General features: G+C 37.0%; 1 protein-coding gene and 1 long non-coding RNA gene across 7 annotated transcripts in view; one reads left to right on the top strand and one right to left on the bottom strand.

The window, feature by feature from the left end:
- ARMC3 (armadillo repeat containing 3) overlaps positions 1–21,253 on the top strand; it is a 63,299-nt gene that overhangs the window by 31,321 nt on the left and 10,725 nt on the right. For all 5 annotated transcript variants that reach the window (XM_053997619.1, XM_053997609.1, XM_053997624.1 and 2 more), the window contains 4 exons: positions 12,470–12,719; positions 13,887–14,023; positions 17,421–17,589; positions 18,464–18,564. In XM_053997619.1, coding sequence (XP_053853594.1) covers positions 12,470–12,719; positions 13,887–14,023; positions 17,421–17,589; positions 18,464–18,564 — 657 coding nt within the window. The remainder of the gene's footprint in view (positions 1–12,469; positions 12,720–13,886; positions 14,024–17,420; positions 17,590–18,463; positions 18,565–21,253) is intronic.
- On the bottom strand, positions 9,199–13,494 carry LOC128818367 (uncharacterized). 2 transcript variants are annotated; one of them, XR_008440470.1, is made up of 5 exons: positions 13,406–13,494; positions 12,209–12,298; positions 9,717–9,826; positions 9,458–9,581; positions 9,199–9,347 (listed from the first exon to the last, which is right to left on the bottom strand). It is a non-coding gene; the product is annotated as an uncharacterized LOC128818367 (long non-coding RNA). The 2 variants fall into 2 exon arrangements; XR_008440468.1 differs by having other exon boundaries at positions 9,489–9,581.

Genomic DNA, 21,253 nt, shown 5'->3' with positions numbered 1-21,253 from the left:
GTCTGCAATAATTAAATTATTATTTTAAACTCTAATCTGAAGTGATAATATTTTGATTTTTAAAGGATGCCTCATCTTATCCTACAAGGCAGGTCTGTTTGAATTTGACTATAAGGCACTTTTTGGTGCTTATGAGTCACCTGGAATAGCTAGGTTCTCATCAGTGTTACAAGAGTTGTGCTGTCTCTACTAACGTTAGCGTCATCAAGGAAAGGTATGAAGCAGATGTAATGGAAGCAGAGCTGTAAATCATGTTTTGAAGAGAACATACGAGCAAAATATGCCTTATAATCTAAAGCATTTGATGTGGAGCTCTTTTTTTATAATCCAAAATCATTGATACATTTTAAAACTTGATGGTTCATACAACCTTTTTGACTGATCTAAATCCATTCTTTGAGGGAGATTGATCTTCTGAACATTGGCATTGTTTTGCTCTTCCTTTTTTAATTATTTCCCAAGTAATAGAGAAGGCTTATAGTGCATTCTCTGAAAGAAAAGAAGTGTACCTTCAGAATCCAAAATTACTAACAAAGGTAACAATGATTAGCTCACTATATGTTCCAAAATAATTGTTCTTTTATCCCAACTCTATTAGAAGTCCTCTTCAGGAAAAAGTAACAGAACAGTGTGATGTATATGAGCAATCACATGTAACTTACAAACCAAAAAAAAAAAACCTTCAAAGTTTTCTGGAATATACTTAAAGAAGTTGTAATAAAGTCACGGGCATTCTTTGAAGTGAAAAAGTAAAATAACTCACAAAACAAATTGTTTCAATTTATTCATTCAGCTCTAATAGTCACTTGTATTCACTTAATGTTACCAGATGGAGCAATAATTTGACACAAGAGAATAATACTCTGTTCTCAGATTCACATAGTACATTTTTTTTTTGTCTGATATTCTGCTCTCCTCATGTGCTGGACTCTTCAGTTGGTGTCAGTGGGAGTCACACACACATAAAACAAGCACAGTGCTGGAGTCCAGAGGTCAAACTTTCAGCTCCACTACAGCTGGTTTTCGTAGTGCAGCCCTTTGAGGTTTCATATTGTGAAAAGGGCATCTCTGGAGAGTTTTGAGTTGGTATAGCAGCTTTTGCCAACTCATTCCATTTCTTTTGCTAAGGAGATAGTCAGGACATTGTTTAGCTCAACTGCTGGAACAATTCTCTGAGACCTCAGGCAGGGAAATAGCTGTCTCTGTTCCTCTGCAATTATAATGAAGTCCGTATTTGTTTCTTGCTGGGCAGAGTCAGGAAATTGCAAAGGTGGCTTACATATACTTCTCTCTCCTCGCAATCCAGCTTCAAGTACAATATGGAAGCACCAGATAATCTAATCAGAGGTCTTCTGTGAAAATCAGGAAGCAATAATTTACATTAAATATGTATATTGGATGAATTCCATGTGACTATATAATTACTTCAAAGCTTCATTTCTAAATCAAAACCATTAATAAGTCACAGAAGGGTCTGAGTGTGACTAGGATCTATAAATGAATATATAGTGTTGAACCCTTAGCTGATACAAATTGGTATAGTTCCAGCTCACTGACTGACTATCAGACCCATATTTATTTTACATTCACATAATAGGAAAAAAAAATAGTTTGGAGAAAATTCATTCCATATTGAGTTACCATAATCATATTTCATACTAGAATGTTTCATTTGTATGTCCTGTAGACCACTGAAAATAAGTGTATAAATAATGAAGATGCTGATGCACTTTTATAATAATGTGACTTCGCTGTGTGATTATGTTGACAATATTCTGATCTCAAATGAAACTGATGAGACTAGTGCCCTTTTATCAGTTATGTATTAGATTCTTGTTATAAACCCTCCAAGAATATAAAATCAGAACGGTAGTAGCAGCAGGTGGACCTTATGTGGCAAGAACAAAATGGGTCCAGTGATAGGGAAGACAATTTGCTGTAAGTGCTTTCACTTTTTACTGGCCAGTCAAATATTCAACCTTGTTGAACTCATATGCATGTGTTCTGCTGTATTTCATGTCATAAGCATTTTTCTATGTTACTTTGATTGAAGGATGTGTACCTTGTTCTTTTGTTTGGTACGGTATATATTTGAGGATATAAAATGAATACAAGATGTTGCTATTTTTGCTGGAGATTTGTTGTTCTTGTTAGGAATATCAAAAAGTACTTCCAGCTTTTCATATAGTACAGAAAAAAACTCAAAGCAATAGTGTAATTAAAACTCCCAACATAGGTAGCTCATAAAGTGTTTCATTGATTAATAGCACAAGAGCAGCATAGGCAGTGGGCAATACTACCCCCCACTAATGTATATTAACCTTGACCTTTAGGTGCTTCCCCACAGCAATGAAAGGCTAGTTCTATACCCCTACCCAATCAATCCTTTGTTCCTCAACTGAGACAGCTAATAACGGTGTCAAATATGGTGGAGGTTTGGTAATTAGAACACCTGTTCACGATGAACGGGACAGAGACCAGCTTGTCATTTGACACAAGTCATCAAGCAACCACAATTTGGCAAAAATTAATAAATTAATGAATTACTCTGCTTCCTGTAGTATTTTAACAAAAAATCTAGAGTAGAAGAGGACATGAATCCCATATAAGTGGTTTGAGTATTCAGGTTTGCTGGAGAAACATGGATTTTCAACAGGATCTCCACCAGAACACATAGCAGTTAATATAAATAATTTCTAAAATATTTCAGCGTTTAAGTTTTTGCTGCAGAGCTGATGTTGTGTCCCAATAGCACAATAGCGCATAGGAAAAAATACGGTGGTCAAATGCCTCCTTAGTTTATAGACTGACATCTCAGAATATGCTTTTGTAAGAATTTTACCATAAAGGCAGTTCTAATCTGATCAATATTGATGATAAATTCTTGTTAATATTTAGGCTCAGTAAAAATAAAATTGCAAAGTACATTGCAGCTTAATATCTCATGTGCTTATTCTAATGTGGTATGTTACTATGTGCATAGCTCTGAGGTCATCCTTGATAATACATATCAGAATTTGTTTCTGTGGTCTGCTTCTGGAAAAAAAGAGAATTATGTTCAGCTGGTTATTTGCATCCGTCTTATCTATCACATTTTTTTAAATCCAGAGCAATAATTTGCTTTATTGAAAATAGCTATTTGGGCAGCAGAATGCCATTTAAAGAATCCCTGAAGCTCTCTGGTTTTGCTGTGTCCAGGCACCGGGCAGTGTGGGTGCAGTCACTCCAGCAACGGATGTGATGCACGAATGGAACAATTGCACACGAACAAAGAAACAGCAGCGTCATCTGTTGGGCAGGAAAATAAGTGATTCTGTGCCACACATCTAATCGTGGAACAAATGGCTTACCTCAGCCTCTGCCTATTTTTTCTCATTTAAAGTATAATCAATTATTTTCACTTTTCATGTATTTAGGATTAGATAATCATGTTAAATATAAATACGATAAGAGAAGTAGCACATAGAAATAAGCTCTCACGTATACCAGTTAGTCAGACATGAATTTGACCAGTTCTTTCCTTCAGTATTGTCATAGCACAAATGCCATTTCTAATAGCTGCCTTCAAAAATCTGGCAATGTCTGAATTCTGGGCACCTAATGGATTTGCCACTAAAGGAAAACATATGCTCTGAAATTTAGAACTTCATGCTGGACATGCAAACTAATTTTTAGCCTCAATAATATTTGTCCTAAATTGTATATTTTAACATCAAAATTTATAGCATTCAGTTAGAATTTGGTCTGGGGGAAGAAGGAAGAGGATGGTTTTTCTTCATTTGTACCAAGGACTGCAGAAAGTTGTGGTACATGACAGACTTATAACAGGATATTTCTCCTGGGGTTTATAATAAGTGTCATGTGACAAAATTCTGTTTTATTTCTGGATTCAAGATAATAAAGTATCATCCCAAAATTTACAAAGTCAGCAAGCTTGATGTTATTTAATTTTCTAATTCTTAAATTCACAGGAATCAGAGAACCTATTTGAATTCGCAAAGGTTATATCCATATAGGCAGTTCTACGCATTAGTGCAGCATCTGAATACATGCTTTCTCAAATGTATCAAGATTGTAAAGATTTGAGAGCAGTTTGGGATAGGAGGAGAGGTTGGGAACTCATTGGTTATGGATAACCAGTGAGGAGAAAGTGAGTTGTTCCCTGACTTTAGTGGATGTTATATCTATTAATCCAAACTGAAATTCATACACTGATCTAATGACTCAAAATACATCCTCAATCTGTTTCACCTGTGGTGAGAGTGTCTCACCTTTTTCAACTGAGATTTTCAGTACACAATCGATTTTTTAATTGTTTATGAGTATGGCTGTCAAGGAATAAATTTGAAGAACATCCAGGTTTTTTACATTTCAAATATTGTTATTATTAGGAAGTTGGGATTACTACCATTAGGTAGTAATGTCACTAGGTAGTAATCTTCTCTATTAGAAAATGGGAAACTTAGTAATAGCTTTTCTCTTTCAAGACTGTAGATAGAACCTAATTCACATAAATATTAAAGTGTCAATATTATGTAAGATAATACATTTGTATGAATATATGTATTAATTTATGAGAACAGGAACACAAATTTAATAGCATAAAAAGGTGACAATCCACTGTAGGTTTTGTCTTTTTTTGTGGTTTTAGTTCTTTATGACATAAGTTCGTTTTTCTGAAGGAGGAAATCAACAATAGAATGCTGACTGTATTGTGTAGCTGTAATATGTTTTAATACTGACCCCTAGTGACGGAATTGTACTTTTGAGCTGATGTGCTGCAAGGTAAAGGGATGTTTTTGAGTTTTTTGGGTTATGCAGTTACTTTTTTACATTAGCATCCACGTCTACACTCTGTAAAATACAGTTATCTCAGGCCAAGAACAGGTTCCTCTTTTTCCTTTCTCTTATTCTATATCCATATTGTGGGAGGAACTGTATTTAAAAAAAAAAACAAAAATACAACTAAGTCATTATCCACTACCTAAGAGCTCACAAGCTTTTCCCTGCAAGTTACATCTTGACTTCCATTGAAAACTGCAAAATATTTTATGACAAATTTTTCCCTTGGCAGAAAAGCTGAGTTAAGTCCTGTGCCTGGGTTGTCACTCAGAAATGGGTTCCCATTAAGACTTTAGCATCACATCAGATGACAGATACACAACCCATGGGTCTGTGCCCTGCTGGCAGTCAAAAACCTTTAATACAGCCAGCTGTTGTATTTTTCTCTTAGATTGGGAAGGTGTGGCTGCATGGGAAAGTCCTTCTGTAGGCTCAGACACTCTTAACTGTTTTCTTCCCAGTAGACTTCTTCTTTCACCAAAAAAAAAAAAAAAATTGTCATGCATTCTCCTAGGGTTTGGGTGTGGGTTTTTTTGTTTTGTTTTTGTTTGGTTTTATTTTTGTTTTGTTTTGGTGGTGGTGGTGGTTTTTTTTTTTTTTTTTTCCCCTTGGTTGTTGTTCTTTAACTTTGGGGTTATATTCAAGACAAAGACCAATATAGAACATTTATCTCTATCTAACACAGATCTCATGTCACCACATCTTAAAGTGCATGGAAACCTAAGTAGGTCCAAAATAGTTTTAGACAGAACACAGAACACTTGTGACCTGGGATGATGATAACTACATAGAAATTTTACTCCTTGTAGATACTGCAGAATCTTTTGACCTGTTTGTACAACCCTACTTTCAAAGCCTTGCAGTATGATCACTGTTTATCTTAGCTGTGGACAGCTGGAATTTCACTTAGAGCATGTTTGTTGTCACCTGTAACTTCCCATGATGGATTTCTATGGGATCAGGTGAAAACTTTTTCTTCCTGGATGGAGACTCCTAAGCCTGGGAGAGAAAACTTCCTTTTGCATAGTGGCACAAGTACTGTGATTACTCTTGAGTGTGTATCCTTGCAATGTCATTCAGTGATATGCACTGAGATAAAATATGCCTTTTATTAATTAAAAGTGGCAAGGGTTATTCTACATATAAGTAAATATTTCAGACAAATGTATTGGTGCTTTTGCATGCACATTTTCTTTGTAGTAAATTTCTAAATCAAATTATTTAAGTGTATATTTTAACTTTAAGTAAGTGAAGTTGTTTATTTGTTTATTTAAAGTGTGAAGTTGTTTATCTGAACTAAGGAAATTTTTCTGTGAGGAAATTTCAGGGTTATGACTGACCATGCAAGCTTAATTCTGCCCTGCTGTGAATTTAACCTGTGCACTGACTATGGCATATTAGTCACTTGGACTGTCATCTGGTAAAAATAGGGTTTCACAAGTAACTTTAACATTTTGACATGCAACCTTAGTAATTTTATCGTAATACAGTCATTTATGTGTATTTTCTTAGAGATGTAATTTAAAGAGACAAAGCTAAAAGCATAAATTTCTGCACCCTAAATCATCGTAAGAGCTTGAGCTTGTAGCAAGGCAAAACAGACAGCTGCTGTTTGAGATATATTCCCAGTTGTCCAGAAAAGAGTTATCCAGAAGAGAAAGCTGAAGTTCACAATCCAAAGTACTGTGTTTAGAGACTGACTTGGCACAGCTCTGTTATCCTTCCTCAGCTGGTGCTTCCAAAGAAGAAGAACCACAGGATGTTTCAGGAGCAAAAGGGGTTTCTATTGTTGAATTTTAAGCCTTCCATATAATAGTGGAAATACCAGAAATTCTTCAGAAAGGTTGCAAACATTATTATAACAGAAAGTCTCAGGCATCAGGAACAGATAGTTCATTACCAATTCTCATGTAATATTTTAAATTAGGTATACTACAGTTTTAGAACTGAGATCTCTGTAACTTTGCCAGATGAGTTCAATGAGAGACATTAAAAGATCTCTGTGAATTGCTAAATCAGGAACAGATAGTTCATTACCAATCAGGAACAGATAGTTCGTTACCAATTCTCGTGTAATATTTTAAATTAGGTATACTACAGTTTTAGAACTGAGATCTATGTAACTTTGCCAGATGAGTTCAATGAGAGACATTAAAAGATCTCTGTGAATTGCTGAATGAGAGTCAGGTATTACAGTCTCTGCTAACCCAGACAGTTTAAGATTTTATTGCATCCAGACTGTGAGGTTTATTAAGTTTTGGGTTTATTACAGTTTTAACAAGATACTTGTCATTAGAAAATAGGAATAGAGGCTTCAGTTCCTGAAATAAAAAATTAATATGGTTTGTTGATATTATCAATATTTTTATTGAAGCACAAAGGGCCCCCAGATTGTAGATCAGAGTCTCTTGTGCTAGATTCCCTTATTCAGAATAAACATACTGACATTAATCTCCCTTGACTAGTGAAGAAAACGGAAGTAATATTAGTCTTTAAATAAAATACGAGTGACTATTTACAACATTCAATTGCTTTTGAAAATAATTAAATCACAAAGTGAAATTTTTGATAAGTGCAGAAGACATTTATTGGATGTGATTATTCTGATGGCATGACAAGGCTAATGAAGAATATGAATACATTTAAGGAATAAAAAAGGAAGCTATTTCTTGACGCTTTTTCAAACTTCTGGTTATGATATTCTTTCTCAGACAGAAATTGCATAAGAGAGCTGGATCAAAAATGCCTTGTGTGAAAAAAAGTCATACGATTTAACACAGATAGAGTTGATTTTAAAAAATGTGTGTAATTAGATGCATAATTCTTATGCATAATTTACATGCAATTATGTATGAAAATCAGCTATGCACAGGCATAAATGGCTAGCTAAGCACCTCACACACAATCACAGTAATTTTGCACAGAAATTAAACATGCAGTTGCAAACACATTTGAAAAAAATGAAGTCCAGTGAGGAGGAAAAATTTGAATTTTTTTCTGAGCAGAAATTGTGTCAAATCCTCAGTCAGGAAGGGGGGCAGTAAACAGCATAGAAGTGAATAAAAATATAATTGATTATAAACCAGTTTATGTTCAGTCATGGTAGAAGAAACAAAACCAAACATACTTTACCATTTTTATGAAGTGTCAATCTCACTAGTGTAAATTTAGTACAATCCTGAGTAAACAGTGGTGTCAAGCTGTACAGCTCTTCTCCTCTCTCCCCCCTCCCCCAGAGGTTGTTCAGGTTGGGGGCTTGAGGGGCAATCTCAGTGTTTTCTGAAAGCTCTTTGAACACTCTTAGTTGCTTTCTCCCTTAGGCTAGATTTTCTCTTCAGGAAGAAAAGCTAGCTGGACCATTCCTGATGCTCTAAGTAAATAATCTGTTCTTTTTCTTGCCATGGCTAGAAGGTTTGGTCACAGAGCAGAGCTTTTACTGTCCTGTGATGCCAACAAAGAGGTGGTTCTTGCTGCAGAGTGCTTATAGTACTAAAAGCAAAATGAAGTATAAAAACCCCACAGGATTTTAATCAAATTTTTACTGCTGATTGTTTTCACAAGTCCCAATATCTGAGCTTTCCTCCTGCACCCCAGACAACTAAAGCAACAAAATACTCACTTCAGTGACATCCATACACATCTCCAAAATGTCTGTTAAAAAAAAAAGTTTGTATTGTGAAGTTTTTGGTAATGATTTTGTTGTCAAGTTTTAATTTATTTTTGCAGTAAAAGCAGTAAAGAAAATGTTTGGTTTTCCTCAGTCTCTCAGCATTTATTCTTTGAGTCTTGTATTATCTCTTAGAAAATTTTCAAGAAAATGTCTTAACATTACAATGTATATTTAAAATTAATAAATTAAATATTTATTATATAAACTTTTAATCCCAATGACGGCTGAAAAAAAAATAGCTATTCTTGAATACAGTAATTTGAATCCAATTGTAATCAGAACTTTACTGTTTCACTAAAGAGCATGCTTAGGGTCCTTAGGGTACCTGAACTGTATATACCATGATAAAGGTAAATGCCTAACCCTGTTAGGTTAAGCATTTTAAGGATCATAATATGTGCTTATAATTCATAACATTTCAAGTGTTTTAACTTTAATTTAAACTCTGCAATTCCTACACCTGTTTTGTCTTTTTGTTTCTTCCTGTTTGTTGTTCAGAATAGGCTGCTTCCACTTTTGAGGAAAAAATGGTGATGTGGCAAATGTGACATCCTTTTTTTTTTCTTCACTTGTCGTCTTTCCTTTTTCCTAACCCCTTTTCTCTTTGTTTAGGAAAGTATGTACATTGAATATATACAAAACACAGAGGAAAAAACTTGTGAATTTATTTAATTTACTCCTTTTCCACATCAAAAAGTGTATACTTTTCAGCTAAACCAAGGCTCACTTCTTCCTTGAAGATATAGTTCTGTAGTGGAAGCACTGATAAATTGCAGTCTCAGTAGGATGTGTCTGAAGGAGAGTCTTCTGGAGGCAGGGAGAGTCTAGTGCTGATCTGCATTAAGCAAAGACAGAGCTGGTAAAAGCATTCTCTGACTTTTGTTGCCTCATAATAAAAAATTTACACAGTGCATGTCTCTGCCCGAGATAAAAGGGAACAAGGACCTTCATACTTAGTGTTGTGGTATTTCAGCACCTTAAACTTAACCATGTTCATCCTCTCAGCTCCCTTCTGAGGTCAGGTTCTGTGGCCCAGGATGACAGTGCTATTCCTGTGTTCTCCAGAGGCCTGTGGAGTAGGAGTGAGTTGAACTATAGATTCCCCATTCCTCCTTCTTCTGTGTGCACCTCTGTTACCAGGACACAGCACTGGCCTCAGATGTTCACGCCCTCTTAAAAACTTATTCTCAAAGGTATTGCTTACCTTCAACTCTTGTTACCAGCCATTGTCACTTGGAACAAATTCTTTTTGCCTTGTGCTCAGATGTGCTACTTGATTCAACTATGTGCATGAAACTGGCATTCAAAACAAGTCTGCGCAGAAGTAGAACACAGGATAGAAATAAATATGTATGATCTTCTAAATCAGTGGTTCTCAACCTGTTTGAAGTTGAGTGGCACTTGAGAAAATTGGCTGTGCTCTGTACCTTGCTGAGGTCAGCTCTGAGATCATGAGGAGCCGTCACCTTGCTCTTTTGTTAAGTGCTTGTTTACTTGCTGGTTTTATGGAAATTATTGTAAATCTGCTTATGTTGTGTGCTACGTCATTCAGTGCTGTGTATCATTCTGTAGCCAGTCTGTTAGGGCCTATATGTTTACTAAGAGCTCCAGTGGGAGAATATGTGAATTCTTGGGTGTACTATAGGAATAGTAAGTCCTGTACTTACTGCAGAAATATTGGATATACTACACCTGTGAGATGCAGTGCTGCATTTTATGAGTAGTGAATCTGTCCCATAAATCCTGGAATTTCTGTGTATCCATCGTAAAGAAGAAACTGCTTGATTTTGCTTTTGGGTTTGTTTTGTTTTTTTTTTTTTTTCCTTCCTGGGTAAAGTGAGTGTGTATGCACTGCATGATGCAGTAAGTCTGATAGCTCATGGACACACCTCACTGTGTGCAGCTGTGTGTGTAGTGTGGGTCTCACCCAAGCTGTGCCAGCAGGTACCTCATGGCATTGTTACACATGCTGTTAATGTGATGTTTTCCAGCAAGCCTGTGATACATGTGGTGTACAGCTCATTCTTACATGTGCAATCAGCATGTCCAGAATTTCTTCACATACAGCAGCCTGGATAGAGCTACAACAGTCCTGAAGCTGAAAATTTGGATAAAATTTTCTTGGGCAAGATAAGACAGTATTAACCAAATAAGTATCGTGGCCTTACCTAAGTAAAAAAACCCAAAACAAACACAGGGGAAAAGCCACCCAGCAAATAAAACATTTTCAGCTCTTCTTGATCTGGTCAAGTAGGAAAGGGGAGGACACACAAAGGGAAATCCAGCTACTTGAAGGAAGACAGAGGGGTGCAGTGTGGGACATCTGAAAACATGGGATTTACTTCTGAATGGAGACCAAAGTGCTTGCATTAAAGCTACTGGTGCTCCAGGAGGGTTAATTAGGCAACACCAAACTGACCCTGTATCTTAATGCTGCACCTTCAGTCCCTGGATTGCTACTTTTCCCCTGATTTTCTAAACAAGTAACTGTTGTCTGCATGAATTGTTACATTCATGCTCCAGCACTGCTTGTGAGCTGCCACTGCCTTGCACCTGAGGCAGAGATGAGAGTAACAAATCCCATTAGGCTCTGGTTGTTCATTCCAGGTATGCTCAGGAGCATCTGTATCCCCCTCTCTGACCATGTGGAGATACTTGCACTAAGATGAGTTCACAGTAAGACCTACATCACATTGCTCATGTATTGGCATTATTGTAATAATTATTATTAGTGGCACAGGTTGGCATGTATTCTACTTTCTGTCCTGTTTGCATAGAAGTGTGACTATCAGCATTCCTCATGGGTTTTTTTGTTTGTTATCAATGCCAGCAGTCTTTGGTAGTATAGCGGTTTCTTTTATATGTGATACTTCTAAGCTTGGTTTATTTTGTAACTGTGAAAGTTATCCAAATATTAGTCAAATTTTGGTATGGTACTGTTACAGTAAAGGATTTTCACATACAGATGTCTTTTATTACTATGTTCACAGAAATTCAGCAGAACTTATAAAAAGTGTAAACTCTTTATTTGAAGATTTTTTAATGGTTTTGATGTAGACAACATGTATTAATAGAGGGTATAAAAAGAAGTTGCAGTGAAAATTCAACTTGCCATCTGTGCATTCTCAATTCTAATAATATTGCCAACTTTTGTTTAACAAACAGATTAGCCTTAAGTAAAATTATATATCCTCTAGTAGTACAGCTCCTTACACCTTCTGCTGTCTCATGCTCAAAGTTGCTATTTCATTAATAATGCTTCTTCAGCTGTTTTTTTTCCCTTGACTGTTCTCTAACTTAGATCTATGAGATTCTCCTTAGAAAAAAATCCCAACCATCTTCCCCAATATTATTTGAAATAACATTAACATATATTGAAATAACAATAAAATAATAGATTATTTTGCACGTCTATCTTAGGACGTGTCCACAGGAGCATTTGTTCCAGCACTGCTGAGGGGCAGCACCCTTCAGCCATGGATGCAATATCATCTGGTAACAGGAAATATGTAAACTGCATCTGCTGTTAATGCACTAGTTGATCTGGATACTCTGTTCACTATAATCCTCATTAGTAGTTCTAGAATGTTTATGGGGAGAGGTGGTAAGAGGCTGCAGAAGCATTTGCCTGGAACTAAAGATACTGAAATTCTGCACCTTTGAAAAGATGCAGAATTTAATTTACTTGTTAAATACCTCAGAAATAATCCATGTCCTTGTAAGTTAAAGAATCCAGAAGTTTGTGACTTGGTTTGTCTGCTGAGATTGTGCCTCTTGAACTTCTCACTGTGAGTCACATAGAAATCACGCACACACACAATTATATGTACAGATGACCACATATGTATATATGTAAATCTTGAATTGTAATACTAGTTTAGTTGGTAAAAACAGCATACTAAGAAGAAAAAATGGTCCTAAAATAACAAATATTTTTCCCCTTTTTCATTTTGCTAGTGTTGTAGCTGAGGCTGAAGGAATTGTGCCATTAATGAACACCTTGAACGCCCAGAGAGATGGAGCCATTTCCAATGCCATTGCAGTGCTAACAAATCTGTCCCTGCAAGAGCCATCCCGTGTCAGTATCCAGAGCCATGGCATCATGAGTGCCCTTGTGCAGCCGCTGCGCTCAACCAACAGCCAAGTGCAGAGCAAAGCAGCGTTTGCTGTGGCTGCCTTTGGTTGTGATGCTGATGCACGAACTGAGGTAAAACTACTCTTTGAGGTTGTGTTTATTGATGATGTTTCTAGATCTGAGGTGGGAGTTATATTAACCAGATTCTGAATTAATCAGAATCTGTTGTGTTTGACCTAGAAGTCCTGAGCTTTCTATGTAGTTACGTATTTTTGTGATACTTGTTCTGCTAAATATAGCTCAGTTTTTTAGATTTTGGAAAGGGTTTTCTTTAACTTGAATTTTCACTACTGTGTATGCTTGCACCAAATTACTGTTTTTCAGATTTTCAGTGACTTCAATGAGCTTTAACCAGGGCTATATCTTGATCTGTATATTTAGAAGCATTAAACATCAAGGTTTCTTTCAGCTGCAACTGTCGGCTGAACTTTGAAGATGGGAAGTTCAGTCCTCTTTACTCTCCCTCAGTGTTCTGTTGCCCATTTTCAAGGCCTGAACAGCAATGTCTGACCTTGATTAATGAGATACTGGATGTGCATGGAGTAAATGTATTTCAGACAAAACTCAAAATATAATTAATCCTTTCATCAATGACATCCAGCAAGTTGAACTCTTTGCTGTTTATGAATTGGTCATAGTATTTTCTTCTCATAAATAAGAATGATGCTATGTGCATTCATAAATCATAAGCTGGGCTTTTCTCATGGGTCAAGGCTATTAATTAGGACATGAATAAGGGGCATAGATAATTAATCTACCTCTTTCAGTGTCCTTAAAATGTCTTTCTCTTCAAAAATCCAAATGAGCAATATTTCCTCCAGCATGTATAGGAAAGATACTGTAGCACACAAGAGAATAGGATGTTAATAAGATTGTCATACCTACAATACAAATTCAAATGTATTGTGATGTAAATTAGTTGCTAGGAGGCACCAGAACACAGAAAACGCTGTGTAACTCTCTGTGGCAGTCTTGGATTGCATAGTCTCTTTGGGTTCCATGCTGCAGCCTAATAACTGAAAAGCAGGGCAGAGCAAGAAGGGATGTCTGCCTTGTACCACTCTTAAAGCTCCAGCCTATGCAGACTTCACAGAAACACAGAATTCCCATAAATGACCTTTATTCAGCCCAGTGTAGCTTTTATACAAAGCTTGAATGTTTTGGGAGGTGAATTTCACAGGCTATTCTTGCTGGGATAGGTGAAATATGTAAGTGGAAATGTTTTCGCTTTTTTAATAGTTAAGAAATGTAGGTGGGCTGGGACCACTCGTTGAATTGCTGCATTCTAAGAATGAAGAAGTCAGAAGAAATGCCTGTTGGGCTGTTATGGTCTGTGGAAGTGATGAGCTAACTGCTGTTGAACTGTGCAGGCTAGGGTGAGTACAAATGGTATCAAAAGTCCAAAGAAATTTTTTCTTGAGAGATCTCAATTTAAGTCAATCTTTGCATATTTATAGCAGAGTAACAAAGTTTTCTGATAAGCTGAAACTACTTTTGCGCCATGGTTGTTACAGATGAAATGGTATTGATTTTAAGGAACAGAATCTTCGGACAAAATATAAGCCTGTTGAGAGAACTGTCTAGAATTATAAAACATTTATTGTTTCTGTGACTGAATTAGGCTTTATATTGAAGATAGCTTGTATCAGTCAATATTAAGGACTACAGTGCCCCATACATTTGAAAGTGAAATAAAGGTTTCAGACTAAGTTTAATATACAGTAAATTGCACTCACTACACACAGGCTAGATTTGATTTAGAAGCTCTGGTTAACTTCAGGTGTGCCGAAGTGTCATGGAAAAGTGGCTCTGTTTTATTCTTTCTTAGGAACTCCCAGGTCCATCTATTAATATCTGAATTATGAAAGCTGGTTTAGGTTATAAGAATTATGACACGGGACTCCTCAGGCAAAGCGACTCTTTAGTTACTGTTAAATTAAAATTTTTGTAATTGCCCTGCTCCCTCTGCTGGGCACTACTATGGTGACTGCACAGATACTTTAAATCCATCTAGGAGGGAATTTCAGAGACGCTCAGAAATTCAGATCAGGAGGGGACCTCAAAGGTGATATTATCCAGGCTGTAAGGCTGATTAAGGTACACTGACATATTTTGGCTTGGGTAAATTTGGATAAATACTGATCCTGCGGGAGTTTCACAACTTTCTGAGGTAACCTGTTGCAATGCTGGAATATCCTTAAACTTAGAAGGGGTTTCTTATTTTTAAATATCCCTTAAAACCAATCATATTGTCCTGTTTCCAGTGAGATTGAATGACCACTTTTTATAGGAATTTAACTCACTGAATTTTCTCATTTTTCATGTCCCGCTTGTTTCTTTTTCATGACAAAGTAAAAATGTTAGACAAGTTTTGTTTGTATCATTTCATCACACATCTCTGAATTTCTCTAATTTTTAATGCCATTTTGAAGTACCATCTCCCAGCCTGGATGAGGTACTTCAGGTGAGGATATACCACCATCAAATAAAGCTCAGTAATTATTTTCTCTAGCCTGCATATGGCACTGTTCTTATTTAATCCCTTTTGTGACAGTATCCAAGCAGGACTCCAGTTTATGTGTCCTTCAAGTTTGACAGCACATTATTGACAGTAATACATTAAGCATAGTTTTTCAACTAGTCAGGCACTACTTCATGTTATTTTCACATAGATCATATTTCCCTGACCTGCTCATGAGTATCCAAGTATGAATAAGTGAAAAGACTTATAAAAGTCAAAACATGTCTCAAATCAGCTCATATCTCACATCTACTTCTTCTGCCTATATGTTAAGTCAATTACCCTGTTGCAGCAAGGATTAGATTGACTTTTCATGATTGATTCTTGACAAATATGTAATGGTTATTTCTCATCTCTTGTTGCTTGCCTACCGATGGTTTGATAATTTGATGTGGTGTTCTTTGGATGCTGAAATTTGGCTGAATCATCTCTATTTTGATTTCCTTTTTCATAGTTTTTTCAAAACTAGATAGTATCTTTGCCCTTCTCCACTCTCCAGCCATCTAGTTTAGAATTTTCCAATACAATTATAAATAGTTCCAGTGTTGCTTTTGCAAATTCACAGAGTGTTTGAGGTAAGTGTCCTCAGGGCCTGCTAACCTTTTCTCCTCAAACTTATCCTAGACATTTTAAGACTATTGTTTCTACCTCCTTGTTAATATTACTGCCAGGCATCTGCTTGAAACCTTGCTATGAAAACTGAAGCATCAGTTCAAACAAAAAAGGCATCAGACACTTCAGTCTTTTCCGTGCCATCTGTTATGAGTTTTCTTCCCACATTGAGTAATAGACCTACATTTTTCTCTCTTACTTGTAGCATGTGAAACTTTTTTTTTTGTTTCAGTCCCTGAATAGTTGTGTCTCACTTTGCCTGTTCTTCTTTAAGGTTTGTTCCTTACTTTTTCATTTTGTTGGAAATGTCAGTGTTTCCATTTCTATTTGATTCCTGGCATTCTTTTTTTGCTTTTCAACTCTTCACAGAATTTTTTATGTAGCTATTTTATTTGTCTGGTTTTGCCTTATCTTTCTTCCATATGAAGGTAATTGTGCCTGTAATGCCATTTGATTTAGACCCTGCTGTACACATTTTACATGCTTTTCTTTATTCATTTTCCCCTTTAAAATTGTTCCCTGTGTTACTTGCTGATTATCTGCAATATGCTGTAGATATACAGCCTGAACTGCTCTTCCACTATTTTCTCCCACTTCTCTCTTCTGTAAGAAAAGGATGTCATTTGCCTTGCCTGTAAAACTTGTTCTCTGGAATTCATCTGAATTCGTCCCTTCAGAAATCTACATGGTAGATGTCCACAGCTGAGGCTCCCTGTGTAGTACACAGAAATACATATATATTGTGTATATATAAAATTGATTCCTTGGGACATGAAGAATATCTGCATGTGTGCATAGTCACACAAAGATATTTGAATATGTACTCTTAAGACACACATGAGAATATATAATCCTTTCTTCCTGGTGTTTTTTTTTTTTTCATTGCTGAACAGTCTTAGAACTGCAGTATATAATGTTTTCCTGACTCAGTTTCCTTTATTTTCTTAGTGATGTTTTCCTAAGTTTTTCAGGTCAAAAGTTGTCACTTTGTGGGTTTCAGCACTAGAAAAAGCTTAGGAAATTAATTTCCATCCTCCCTTGTCCCCATGTTACTTTGTTTTTATGTCCACATTGCAAAAATCCTGCCATTCTGGTGGTGTTGATACAACTCCTTGTGTTTCCATGCTTGTTCATGTTTAGCAAATATCTGCCAGCTGTGTTCCCCCAAACACAGGAACAGTGCTAGACCAGAAGGATTCACACATTGCATAATGCACAACTGAATCTGCAAATTGCCTTGCAGCTGAAAAGAGAGAGAGAGGGAGAGAGGCTGCCTGGACTGTATCATATGGTCAGCTCTGATAATTACTCCTTTTACATGTTTTTTCTCCCAAGTTCTCTATGGTGCTCTATAACATCCTTCTAGGTAAAAGGTTGTGGCATCTTGTCTGCATTTCTTTAGGTAGCATTTAACTACCTAAAGGAATTGCTTTTGCTTTTGAGCACTGCACGGTGTTTTCCTTCCCCAGAGAAGGAATTCTGTGTGGCACAGCCACTCCTTGCTGGCCCAGAGGGCACAAGATCAGCACTTGGAAGTGAATCCATCTTGGCCTTGGTAATGCTGAAAACTAACTCTGAGCTGTATAATAACATTTAATTAGTATTTAATGACTAATTAGCCTTTGTATTTTATTTATCAGTGCTTTAGACATCCTAGAAGAAATTAATCTGTCAACAAAGCGTAAAAGTGAGTTTAGTGAAGCTGCTCTGGAAAAGCTACTTGATAACAATCTTTCCCAAAAGTACAGCCGGATGGGATATTTATCATCAAGTAATATCATTACTAACGGATTCTATGATTGTGGTCAGGTAAGCTATTCTAAACAAATTATTTAGAAAGAGTGACATTTTCCCCTTAATTTAGAAAGAGAACTGTAGCAACAGCCAAATTCTGGCTACAGAAAATACTTTGTTTTCTTGTCCTGAAATTTCACAGCTGTTATACAGATCTATTTTGATTGTCTTTCTTAATGGATGAAATCATCTTCATGGTATTCCCTAGTTGTGTTCTTCCCAATCCTATCTGAGCTGTTCAGACCCTTCCAGATCCTTTCTCAAACTTTAGTTCTTCTTTAGGTCTCTTTCCCTGCACTATACTTAATGCTAACTTGACATTATATGACCTATGGACACTTTGTTTGTTAATTTTTACATAAGGAGGCAAAGAGTTCATATTTTTACCTTGGTCATGACCTTTTCTCTCACAAAAGAAGTGTTTGTGTATAAAGACTGACTCCAGTATCACTTATTAGTGCTGTGCTCAATTTAAATCTGAGAAGGACTTTTCAAAATACCCCTATAAATTAGAAATACCAGTCTTACTGACAATCAGTGAAATAATGCTCCTAAAGCACTTTGTTGCTTTTGAAAATTCCATCCTATGTTGTAAAGCCTTCAGAGGCAGGAACATTTCCTTATTCTGGAACTGTTTGGAATGCTTCAAACAAATAACTACAAGCTAAAATATTTATAAACAATCTTTTCTAAGAAAATTTGATGAAGAAAATGCAAATTGAGAAGAAAATAATTTCAGATATTTTTAATAGCTTTATAAGTTCTCACACAGTCTTTGGTTTAGGATTAGGAATTTTAAATTACTGTTTAAGTATCTTTTAAATATATTTTTTACTCTGCTTCTTTAACTGAACAGAAAACCGTATATTTTATGCTAATTTTCTTGTAGATAAAACATGGAGGGAAATTTTTGTCTTTGGAAGAGCTAAGCAAGCAAGAGCTTACTGACCGTCGGGCAATAATCTTCATTAATGCTAAACCCCAAGAAAAGTGAGTCATGTTAGATCTACTAGCATTTGTTGTAATAGCTCATCTTTTTAATGGTTTTCACTGTTCCAGTAAAAAATCTATCTATCTGTCTATATATCTATCTATTCACACACACATATAAAAATAGAGACATCTATTTTATTCCCAGCACAGTGCTTTTATGTCCTAGGAGGCAAAACATTCATATTTTATAAAATAAGAATTTGGAAAATAGCTTATTCAGTTGAGTTGCTTTATTTATCTTAGCCTTGAAGACTCATTCATTTAACACTCTTTGATTCCTGATGATGGGACACACAGTGTTTTATTAGTTATAACAAAGCTTGTCATCTGGTGTAATAATTATGTCATCTGAGCTGAATGTCAACATTTGACAATGAAAGCTATGATTTGATGGCCCTCTTGTACATACAAATGCATGGAATTTTAAGCACATCATTCCAAGGGGTGGGACAAAGCCAAGCATTAAGCTCTCAGGCTTGATAAAGAACCTGTGTCCATTTCTTCTCTGTTTAAGTTGAAGCCAGCCTAACAAATTGTCTTAGATTTGAATGCAGGAAATTGGTATTGGGCTTGTTTAACTGGGAGCCATTTCCTGTAAACAGTCTCACAGATCAAAGATCGCTCTACCAATATTTTGCAAGTCCAAAAACTTCTTCTCTGTCAACACATCACATATTTGGGTTACAGTATCATTAGCTTCCCTTTTAAGCTTGTATATGACACCATAAAGATGTCTGGGAATATCTGTGACAAATTAGACTTCCCTGCTCTTTGTTGATCCCTAGAGCTGTCTTCAACTATCAGGTCTTCATTCTTTGACTTTAATACAGCGTCTTGCTTTTGCACGTTGGCAGCAGCCTTACTGCCCAGTTACTTTTGTGTTCATCATTGGCATTCTCAGAAGAAAAAAAGAGTTCTAGCACAGGAGCTGGCAGGGCTCACTGGCAGAGCTTTAAACCAGCCTGAAAAGGGGAAAGGGACAAAGCCAGGCTGGCCAGTGATGAGTGATGGGATGGTGTGTCAGTACTTGAGGAAAGGAGCACTAACAGGATCCCTCAATCTGCCTCAGCAGGTGTCGGCTGCAATGTGCCACACCTGAAATGTGTCCACACTTAATGCACCCAGCATGAGGGACAAACAAGGGGAATCCAGGTTTTGGCCCAGTCCCAGAGATTTGACATTGCTGGCAGAAGTGAAACCTGGTGGGATGGATCCTGTGCCTGGATCCATCCTGTGTTGGATGGTTACAGGCTCTTCAGGAAGCACAGGCAGGGCAGGAGAGGTGGAGGGGTGGCACTCTATGGAATAGAAGGGGTAGAATGTATGGAGCTCACAGCTGGCAAGGGCACAGATGAGAGCCTCTGGATAAGAATCAAGGGACAAACAAATAATGCAGATGCCATCGTGGGAGTCCACTACAGACCTTCTGGACAGGACAATGATGAATTGTTCTTCGAGGAACCAAGAGACTCTTCCAAGTCAACTGCCTTTGTCCTTATGGGACACTTCAACTTGCCAGAAATTAACCAGGAACATCACACAGCTGGTACAACCTGGGCCAGAAGATTCCTAAAAACCTGGATGACAGCTTTATGGAACAGGCCTGGAAAGATGCTCTCCTTGATCTCCTGTTTGTCAACAGGGTGGATCTTGTGAGCAAGTGGAGATTGGAAGCCATTTTGGCCACAGTGACCACAAAGAGATCAAGTTTAAAATCTCTATTAACAGAAGGAAAAATGCAAAAACCTTGACTCTGGACCTGAGGAGAGCAGACCTCAGACTGCTCAGGAAATTAGTGAGTAAGGTTCTCTGGGAACGTGTTTTTGGAGATGCTGGCATTCGTCAGTGTTGGTCACTTTTTAAACATCACCCCCTGAGTGCACAAGAGCAGGCAATTCCCAGATGTCAGAAGTCAAGCAAGTGAGGCAGAAGGCCATCTTGGTTGAGCAGGAATCTTCTCTTAAAAATAAGGCAAAAAAGGAAGGTGTATGCCCAGTGGAAGCAAGGTCAGGTGACATGGGAAAAACACAGAGTCTCTGCTGGCCAGTATAGGGAGAAAATTCATGTGGCCAAAGCTCAGCTGGAATTGAAGCCAACCAGAACTGTGGGGAACAATAAAAAGTTTTTTCAATTATATTAATGGCAACAGGCAGTGTAAAAACAACATTGTCCCATTACAGGATGAGGATGGTCTCCTCACAAACAGAGACAGAGACAAGCCAGAGGTGTTTAACACATTCTTTGCCTCTGTCTTCAACAAGAATGATGGACCAAGGGTGCCCTGAGCTGGAGGACCATGACTGCAAGAATGATCAATTCACAGTCAACCCTGAAACTGTGCAGGATCTGCTGCTCCTACTGGATCCCTACAAATCTGCAGGGCCTGGTGGGATTCATTCAGGAATCCTCAAAGAGCTGGATGATGTTATTGCACAACCTTTCTCCATTATTTTTGAGCAGTCTTGGGATTACAGAGAAGTCCCAGCTGACTAGAAGCTGGTGAATGTCCTGATTTTCATGCAGTGTGTCAAGAAGGATCCCAGAAACTACAGGCCTTTTAGTTTCACTTCACCAGTGCCTGGTAGAGTTATGGAGAAGATTATTCTGGGAGGTATTGAAAAACACCTTAAAGACAACACACTCACTGGTCACACCCAGCACAGCTTCATGAGAGGAGAGTCTTGCT

Source organism: Vidua macroura, chromosome 1, assembly GCF_024509145.1.
Source record: "Vidua macroura isolate BioBank_ID:100142 chromosome 1, ASM2450914v1, whole genome shotgun sequence".
NCBI lineage: Eukaryota > Metazoa > Chordata > Aves > Passeriformes > Viduidae > Vidua > Vidua macroura.
Note: the sequence above shows the minus strand (reverse complement) of the source record. Positions and strands in the feature narration are given on the sequence as shown.